The sequence below is a fragment of the Gavialis gangeticus genome, unplaced genomic scaffold (genome assembly GCF_001723915.1).
Source record: "Gavialis gangeticus isolate Ggan-Ray unplaced genomic scaffold, GavGan_comp1, whole genome shotgun sequence".
NCBI lineage: Eukaryota > Metazoa > Chordata > Crocodylia > Gavialidae > Gavialis > Gavialis gangeticus.
The window spans coordinates 53271257-53281408 of NW_017728994.1; the positions used below are offsets into that span (position 1 = coordinate 53271257).

Sequence of the window (10152 nt, forward strand, 5' to 3'; positions counted from 1 at the left end):
TAGGGGCACTGTGAGCACTTCCATGCTTGATGGCATGGTGAACACAGATGGGATTTGGTGCCGAAATGCCATACGCATTATGTAGCACCGAGCAGGATAGAGCTGTGAAGGGCATAAGATCAATACTTGTGAGCAAACGGAGAATTGCAGAGTAATACAACTTTTGTTAGATGGCATGTGTTTCACTTCACTATCTTTTTTTGAAAGTCTGCTCTGCCATTTTGTATCTCAGACAAATCCCTACTATAGTCCTAAGGAGACATAATCAAATTTAATGGCATTTTAATGTCAGTTACAGTTTATCCTAATAATGTCACCCATGACCTAATAATCAAAGAGGTGGTGCAGTGCATGATATCAAGGCCTACTCCAAGGTAGTTCTTCTGAGAGACCTTTTGTGCCAGGCAGGGGGAGAGTTCAAAAAGGAAGTGAAAATAGCATTGCAGGGTGTACTCCTAAAATAGCTGTTTTCTCTGCAGTAGGAATTCACCATGGTCCCAAAGTGTTATTCACACAGTGATGCTGTGCAAAAAAACACTGACCTCATTGTAGAAGTTGTTAAAATCAGTTATGTTACTTTCAGCTCCAGAGAAACAAAGGGGGGGTAGGGGGAACCCAGAACTGTTTAAAAACTTTGGATTGTGTGTTGCTGATGACATTTTAGAAACAGGCAGAAGTCTCTGAGGATAATCTCCTGCATAGAAATGTGAGCCAGAACTGTAGTTTTACTAGTTAAAAGCAGATATAAGTCAGAAAATCATCCAGACTTTTTTTGGGGGGGGTTTAACGCACAGTTTTGTGGTTTTATTTAAACCTTGCATTCTTAGCTGTACTTGATTATTTAAAATATATTAGTCTGTAGGGACAGATTTCTAAACTTTAGAAACTTAACTTTACAAGCTGCCACTTTGAACTAGCAGTCAAATAATTTTCTTGGTTTTTCAGCTCAAGAATTCAGCAAAAGAATTAGTATTATTTTGTTTCCCAAGCTGTGTGTTCTTTGCACTCTGAAAAAATGTCTAGGTGCCCTTATCTTCTTGTAGCTTACTGTAAAATTAGAGTGGGATTTCTTAGAGTTCAGTTCAACGTCCATGTTTCCACTTCTGGTGGCCTCAGAGATGCAATTAATAACATAATACTTAGCTGTTTTACTGCTCATGTCATTCCTGAGTTTGTTCTTCCAAATCAAAATGTACACAGATAGTTGAAATGTGTTTGGGAATTTATGCTTTATATTTAACTGTGCGTTCCAGGGATGCTGCTGATGAGGTTTTGAATCTGACTGATTTAGATTGCTATCCTATTATGGCTGATTCCTCATCTGAAAACTTAAGGGTGGCACAACACTTTCTTTTAAAATCATAGCTGAACATATCTGATCATTTATATATATCTCCCAAAGTGTTAAAAATATGTCTGATATATTAGGGGTTTTGTGCTTTTACAGGTGAGTTGTGTAACCTTGCAACGCTGGATGTAGCGCACAATCAGCTTGAACATCTTCCAGAGGAGATTGGGAATTGCACGCAGATCACCAAACTTGACTTGCAGCACAATGAACTCTTGGACCTGCCAGAAACTATAGGTATGTGTTAAGGAGTTTGGGAGGGGGAAAATGCTTGTTTCCTAATATTTAAGGCATTGACCACTAAAAACAGTATATCTAAGAATGAATTTCATGTAGCCTATAACGACAGAAGGCACAAGTGCCCTGTTCAATGCATTTTCATTATCAAAAGCTCCAAGTGACAAACAAATGGGAAATAATATTAAAGCCATCTCTAATGACCCTGGGGAGTATCTTCTTACCAGGCGGAGGGAGGATGGGTAGGTTCCTGTCCTTGGTTTTTTTGTGATTTAGGCATGTTAAGAATAGGAAGAATGCATATTACAAAAGTAGATGTCTTAGCTTTTCCAGGGATTTGAGCAGGCTGGAGTAGGTTTGTAGTTAACGACTTAGATGCCTAAAAGCCACTTAGTGCATGTCCAGACAAGTGTGGATGTTTGGTTCCCTGGGAACAACTAGCAGTGGTGTACCTTGCACCTCTGCTACTTGTCCCCAGGGAATGCCTGTGCCACATGTGCTTTGGCACACGGTAAGTTACCCCAGGTGGGATGGGGGGCTGAGGCCAGCACTGGGCTGGCCCCAGCAGCCTTACCTGGGGTCCTGGGGGCCTCCCGGGGCTGCATCAGTGGTGGTTCTGCCCTGCGGAGCCTGGTCAGCAGCTGCAGTGCAACTCTGGGTGGCCTAGCGCTGCTTTTCAGCAGTGTGTGCTGCTTGTGTGTGCGCTGCTCCACCTTTTTTTTCCACCCCCCATGGTTGGTTTGTTGTTGGGTTTTTTTTGTTTTTTTTGTTTTTTTTTGACTCCATGATATCCAAAAGTACTTTAAGACCATGAATAGTTCAGCTGAAATGAACAAAGTTAGGTACCATGCCTCAGTGTTTCGCTGAGGAGAAGACAGGAAAATGAGGATGGATAGAACATGTGCCTACAGCGAGACTTGTAGGCTATGGAATAATCCCTCAAGTGAGAGGGTGGAAACCTCGTAGCGTGAACCTTGTATAGTTCATCTAGGAAAAGAACCAGAAAGTATATTGTGTGAAACAATCTTGCTTTGATACAGAATGGAGAAAGTTTCATCCCCTTAACTTAAACTGTATTGTCATCCTTATTGCAGTGCACAAATGGCTTGTTCTGCCTGAGTTTGGAATGAATCCTAGCTGACTTAAGTTGAACCAAAATGAGTGCAGGCATTACTCTTGTTTTAACTAAGCTGCTTAGGTTTATCTCTCTTTTTTTAAGCATTTCTTTGCTTGTTTCTCGAACTTTGCCTTCTGGGTTTTTCCACTTTTTACAAGAAAATATTCTTTTAATTATCATCCTCAGTAAATTTAAAGTTCTACGGTCTGTATAAAATCTTTCGACTGATGCATATCAATTCCAGAAGGCAGTCTTAGATGTTTTTAAAAATCATCTTTTGACATAGTCTTCACTGAAATTTCTCATTTCAATTTTTTGGGTGATTTTTCCGGCGTTTGGAATAAGGCTTATCTCTAGAACAAGCACAAGTAAAGGGATCTCTTCATTCTTTCTTTAGCCTTTACTATGTTTACTATAAAGAATGACTACTGAGTGGAGCTGTATTTGAGATGCACTTCATTATGCCTTTACCAGCCAGATGGAAACTCTTTGTAATGGTTATAGGTGGCTTATCTAGAGAACTATGAAAAAAAATTGCTCCAATTAAATGGAGCTGTGATAATTAATATTGGCACTGGTCCCCCAACTGCCAAATTTCCAGACCTGTATGGATCTATATTTCTGTCATACGTGTACATCCTAATTTCTACCAGTTGGTTTCTGGGGGTCGGCGGCGGGGGTGCATTATACAGGAACTGCACATTTGGTGGCCTCTCTCTAGCTATTTTGGGGGGTTTATAGTTTCTGGTGGGCTTAGGCCCGCCATCGTTGTGTAACAGAGACCTGTCTCACTTGGGGATAGTGTGGATGCTCAAGGGGAAGGTAAACAGGGCATGTCTCCCTCCTCCCCACTCCTGCTCCTCTTCCATTGCAGCTTCCAGCATTCGGAGGCATAAGACCTTCTGTTTTACATGTTGTTCTGTCATGTTCAATACTTCCTGAACTGACAATTCAGTTGAAATAATTTGGAGACTTGTAAATCGTGATACTGAAAACTTAGGGTCACCTTTATAATATTGCTATCAGTAAATCAACTCTTAGCAGGTAGAGACAGTTTGTCTTTGCATTTTTGTGATATTTTGTTTTCTAGCAGCATTGCTTTAAAGCTTTTCAAGACATGCTGGTAGCCCTTCCATGGCCCTGCCCACCCCAAACATACAGCTATACCCACGCTGTGCTTATCTGAACAGAACATCACTGCTTTGCATTTCAACAAACCACCGAAGTCAGATTATAGTTTTGAGCTGCTGGAAAACATCTCTCTTTCTTATCGGGCAGTATCAATTATATTTGAGCATTTCTGTTAGAAGATGTATGTAATTCAGAATGCAGTATGTGTACCATATGAACTATAGTTCACAAGCAATCGGAACTTAAATACTTGGAAGAAAATAAATTCCAGCAATTGATAATGATCAACCTACATTCTGCACGTTGCACAGAGTCGGTCGCAGCTAGTTCAGCAGCGTTGGCACAGTTCTTAGTCATCAGATTGGTTCAACATTAAAGCGAGTTGTGGCTTGATTTTTAGATTACAGCTTATTTAGTTGCTAGAATTATTCAGTAAGGTAACTTCAGCACCAAGATTAATAAACTGGGTGAATCACTTTGACCTGGGAGTCCAAAATCTGGTTAGCATTATTTCAGGCTTCTGTGTTTATTAATAAAGCTGGAGAACTTTCTTTCCGACTTTTGCATATTTCTTCTTTCACTAGTCCCTTTCTCTCTCTTTTTTTCTTTTCTCTCTTCACTTTGACATCCACTTGATGCAAGCCACGATGAGTGTTTCTTGCAACATGCACGTATTGCCAAGTTCCAGCTTGTTTGGTGTATGAGCACTGTTGAAGTTTCACTGATTCAGTCAAACTTAGTCTACAACCCCCCCGCCACCCCGACCAAACACATCTGCTGATCATAAACACAGTGTTTAATTTAGCATTGATCTATTATAGAAAGTATTGTTTGACTTGTCACTTTTGCTAGACCTGTCTTTAATTTCCTCAGAACAGCTTGATGTGAAATCCTGTTTTGCTTATAAAAGGAACTTTTGTCAGGTTTTGTTTTTACATGTTGGTTTGTTCTCTCATAAATAGATGCTCACTACCCAGTTAGCATACTGCACCTGGTTTTATCATGGACGGCTTTCCTGGTGACCTACAAGGTATTTAAATAGTAAGAGAAAGTTTTATGTAGTGGTAGAACTGTGCTGGAGTAGCGAGTCCTTGAAGGGAAAGGATCTTGCTGTATTGCTGGGTTATGGGAGTGGTAGGGAAGGGCCTGTGTACCAGCAGTGATTAAAGAGGTAACAAAGCCAGTTTATTCATGGTGTAGCAGCCTGTGATTCTTGTTTCAAGAAACATGTCTAAGTTTCTTTTAATCACAGGCTTTCATACAGTAACAAATGGCAATTTAGATATTACTTGTCAGGAAGTGAGCTAATGTCTTGCTTTGTAGATATTGAGTTAGTGTTTTCATATCAGTATTTTTGTTGATTGAAAATAGTAGAGTACTTTTATATATTAGATCACTTCCTGTAAGAAAAATATGCTTTGTGAAACAACATAACGTTCCAAGCGCCATAAAGCAAAAGAGTGAATTTTTAGGCTCAAAATTAAAGTCACAATACAATAGGTTCTTAGTGTTTCCGAGTTTCTTTTGAAGAAATATTTTTATTTCTGATGAAAAGGTTGAGAAAAATAAGCTTTTAATTACTTTTAATTTATATATTTTTTTTAACAGATACAATTGATATGGCTATCTTGCCCATTCCTGGAGGTACCTAAATTAAGTAAAGAAAAAAACATTTTATTTTAAAATTCATGATTTATTTGACCTTTGAGAAACAGAGCAAAGCTTTTATATATAAATAAATTAGCCATCTGATTGCAAGATAGTTTAAAATAGTGTCCTTAAAAAGTACATTAAATTTATCTACCCTTGAAAAGATAAGTAAATCCATTTCTAACTAGAGATCTGTTTGCAGACTTCTTATTTTTTTAGTGTATTAAAATAATATGAAAGAGAAATCGAATAGGTAACATTAAAATTTGGGAAAGAAATTCAAAATGCATTTTTTTTAAAGTAACAAGCCTATTTCATCATTTTCCAGTTGTTTATGTATAGATATGATCAAGCTATACATAATCAAATGGGACCAGCTAGCTAAGCAGCAGTGCTGCAGAAAAGGACCTGGGGTTACAGTGGACAGTAAGCTGAATAGCAGCCAGCAGTGTGCGCTTACTGTGGAAAAAGGCTAACAGCATCCTGGGCTGCATTGGTAGGTTTGTTGCCAGCAGATTAAGGGAAGCAATTATTCCTTTTTTCTGTACTGGTGGGGCCACATCTGGAGCTCTGTGTCCGGTTTTGGGCCCCCCACTGCAGAAAAGATATGGACAAATTGCAGAGTCCAGCAGAGGAAAACAAAAATGGTTTGGGGGCTGGAGCACATGATTTATGAGGAGAGGCAGAGGGAACTGGGCTTATTTAGTCTGCGGAAGAGAAGGCTAAGGGGGTGGGATTTAATAGCAAGCTTTAACTAGCTTATCTTACTGGGGTCCTTTGACCCCAGCTGACTTCCTGCCCGTTGGCATCTTCTGATGTCCCTTCCAGCCCTAATGTCTATGACATCTAGCTGAAGGGTGGTTTCAGGGAGGATGGAGCTGGACTGTTCTCAGTGGTGGCAGATGACAACAAGAAGCAATGGGCTCAGGGTGCAGTAAGGGAGGTTTAGGTTGTATAATTAGAAGAACTTTCTCACTAGAAGGGTGGTGAAGCACTGGAACCAGGTTACCCAGAGAAGTGGTGGTATCTCCCTCCTTGGAGGTTTTTAAGGCCTGGCTCAACAAAGCCTTGGCTGAGATGATGTAGTTGGGACTGGTTCTGCTTTGAGCAGGGGGTTGCACTAGATGACCTCCTGGTGCCTTGCAACCCTAATTTTCTATGATTCTATGAAATGTCTTATTTATGAGTTTTTAGTGCAACAGTGGTTTCAACTGGAAAAACAGAGTAATGCATTTTAGATACTCCAAAATAATTCCTTAAAAATACAGAGAAATGCATCAGTGGGGACTTTGTCTAGTGTGACACCAGTGTGATCCCATGGACAGCTGTCCTTATGGCTGTCCATCAGATACATGCAGCCCATGGGGGGGGGGTGCTAATTTGCTGCCCTTAGGCTCTCACCCTACTGCTGCTCCCCCCCTAGTGCTCTGGCTGCATCAGCGGCTGGGGTCTCCAGGCTCCTCCTCATGCCTTTAGCTTCTACTTCCTGCCTCTACCCCAGACTTATGGTTATACCTTAATTAAATGTTGTTGAGAATTGAAAGTGGAACACTTAAACAGTCTGCACCAGAAAGGTCTCATTTGCATCAGTTGTGAACAATTGCAAAGAACATTTTTGACGCTCTCACTGGATGACCGTCATTGCTCGGTGTGGTTGTGCCGATCTGCAAAGTGTCACTGCTAGTTACTGATCTTTCTAGCCCTGATTGAGCAAAAGCACTTAAGCATGCATACTGGTTATGGTTGGACTGTTCAGATACTTGGGGTTAAGCACACAGTTAGATGCTTTATTTGATTGGGCTAGAGTGCTCAGCATCTTGTCGAGTCCGGTCCCGTTTCCATGAACTCATGAGAGACCCAGTCAGCAGCACCTGATCTGCTCATCATACTGTCTCTGAACCTGTTGGGGTTCAGTATTTTTTACCAGATTTTGCTAGCATTTAACAAGCATGGTGTTATACCCATTCGCTGGCTGCCTGCAAAGGGGAGCTTCCCTTTTCCACTGTTCAGTGTGGAGATGTTTGGTTTTGTCCTCTTTATCTACCTCCTTATTGCATCCTTAAACAGAATCAGAATGAAATGACTGTTTCTGGTCCATCTCGTTGCTGTAAACTGGTTTCTGAGTAATAGTGAAATTCACTGGAGTAATATCTGTTTCCGTGCTGATGTTTGGAAAAGTTTTGAGCCAACGTAAAGACTTGAAAAATGTCCAGAGGCTAAGGAAGACAGCAGTACATAGGTTTTCAGTTGGAAAGTTTTCCAAGTGTGTGGGTTAGAAATTACATTTTTATCAAATGAACTTGTGCAGAACATAAATTGAATTTATAGTTCGGCTGGTTGCCAGAAAGATTTGTACTGCAGCTGGCAAGTGAGTAAATGGTATCTCAGTATTTGCCATAAGAACTGTTTTTTCATTAGCTAAAATATACAATTAATCCCTGCAGCGTAATTGGGGAAATGAAATGAGCCTATGAAGAAATTGAGGGAAGGGGAAAAGAACTCCACGTGCACTTATCACATCAGGCACGCATCTGCCATTTTGCTACATTGCTTTCTAGGTATTTATCATTTCTCAGTAAAGCTATTTAAGTAGATTTTTTTTCCACTTCAGAAAATATAGCATATTATATGTTAACAAGGAAAAAAATGGACCAAGAGGTAAAAATACCAGGAACAGCTTAATTAGTACTGTATAGTTCAATGATTCATTTGAAAATTGAAGAAGTTGCCATCCTGAATTTTGTCAGTTTGCCATGAAACATCACAATTTAAGATATTTTTTTCAGTAGAATATATTATCATCAATTTTATACATGAGGAAATTTAAATTTTATCTGTTTTAGCTGAACAAACGCATATTACATGCTCAATATATTTGTAGTATCTTTTGTATAAATTAGGTTTCACTTCGTTGGTCTTAACTGTGGTTTACTAATTCAGAATTTCATTGGTTTGATGTGTGCGTGTTTTTAAGGTTCCTTATTTCCCATATAATACATTTTATTTGCAAATCCTTCCCTCTGTTAAATGAGGGACTAGGATTAATGTGTTTAGCAATTATAGTGTTATCAGATTGCATTTAGATATGGAGATCAGTTTATACATACATAACAATCAAGGTGCAACTTGGCGTGTGTGGTATTGTTTTGTCAAATATGAAGAAAGCAAAACCCAACCCACTCATATTCCTGCAAGGAGTGGGTATCACATGAAATAAAACAAATTTGATGGAGGAAATTAATTTAAGACAGGGCGACTATTAAAGGAAAGGATTTGCTTTAATTCACCTTTTGAAATAAATTTTTTGTTCTTTACACAAGGTGGAGAAGTGTGAGTAGGAATATTGTGATGGTACCTTTTGACCTTGTAACCTATAAATTGAACTCCCATTCTTCGTGGGGTGTTGCTTCCCTTACTGTAGCATGCTCAGAACAGTCGCAGCTTGGATTAAGGGTGTCTTAATCCCATTGCATGCCTCGGGGCCTATTCGTTCCATGCAGGGTTTCCGAAGAATTTTTTTTTTTTCCTTGGGACGTATAACCTGGGTTCTCTTTTTCTTTCTTCCCCCGTCTCTGGAGGTATTTGAGATTGGCCACAGGACAATGAATGGGGTTGACCACCACTCCCAAGGTCAAGTGCAGAGAACCTTCTTTCTTAGGTGGCTGGGTGATGTGTCTTGTTCACATGCTTAGGGTTGCACTGATCACCAGATCTGGAGAAGGAATTTTTCCTTAGATTAAATGGGAAGGGACCTTGGGTATTCTTTTTTTTTCTTTCTTCTGTGGCATAGGGCATGGTTTGCCTGCTTGCATCCTCTATCTTACTTAATTGGCTCCTTGCAGTTGCAAGGCCGGTGGGCTTTGGCATCACCTTGTTTTTTTTCTGTTTAGTGCAGCTAAAGTCTTTGGGCTTAATATAGAGCAGAGAGTCTCAGCCAGGATGCCATACGTATATCAAAGTATCAAACTGCCGTGGAATGCCATGCGGTGCTGGGGCACTGTTAAGCATGCAAATATGATTCACAAGGTATGCCCAGAGATGTCAAATAGGAATCCGTAGTGTTAAAACTCATTCTGACTTGTGGTCTTCCTGAGGTCTTTGCAACAGAAGGATTACTCTCTTATTTTTTCCATAGTTCAAAAACAAGTGACAGCTAAGAGCAAGCATTTTTCAAGAGGTGCCTTGCGTCAAACGATGGCTGGGTGCCTTGAGTCTAACAAGGTTGAGAGCCACTGATATAGGGGTATCTGGCTGATATTTGCTTGCTTGTGATCATGCAGGCGATCAGATTACCATAGATCATCTGATGCTCCCTTTGAGACTTAAACTCTGTGAAGCTGCTCAGTGGTTGTAGATACTGTTCGACTGACATCTCTAGTGACTGAAATCTGAAGTGTAAGTATGGGGTAGGGAGCTCTTCCTGCAGTGCACTGTGCCTAATCCAGACCAGTAATATTTTTAAGAATATTAAAACACAGTTTTGTGGCTTATATACCTATTAGTCTCTTTGCAGACTGCCCAAACTCTGCTACATTCAGTAGAATACTAGTTCTCAACTCTTTTGAAGCCCTTAGATTAGGGGTGGGCAATTATTTGGGCCCATGGGCCACACAGGGAGTTTTGGTGAGCTGTTGCGGGCTGGGTGAGCGCTCTTCTTCCCCCCCCCCCC

At 40.2% G+C, this 10152-nt stretch overlaps 1 protein-coding gene across 1 annotated transcript in view; it reads left to right on the forward strand.

Annotated features, from left to right (window-relative positions):
* SHOC2 (SHOC2, leucine rich repeat scaffold protein) overlaps positions 1-10152 on the forward strand; it is a 54757-nt gene that overhangs the window by 14709 nt on the left and 29896 nt on the right. Inside the window, exon 2 of the mRNA XM_019502796.1 lies at positions 1448-1585. Coding sequence (XP_019358341.1) covers positions 1448-1585 — 138 coding nt within the window. The remainder of the gene's footprint in view (positions 1-1447; positions 1586-10152) is intronic.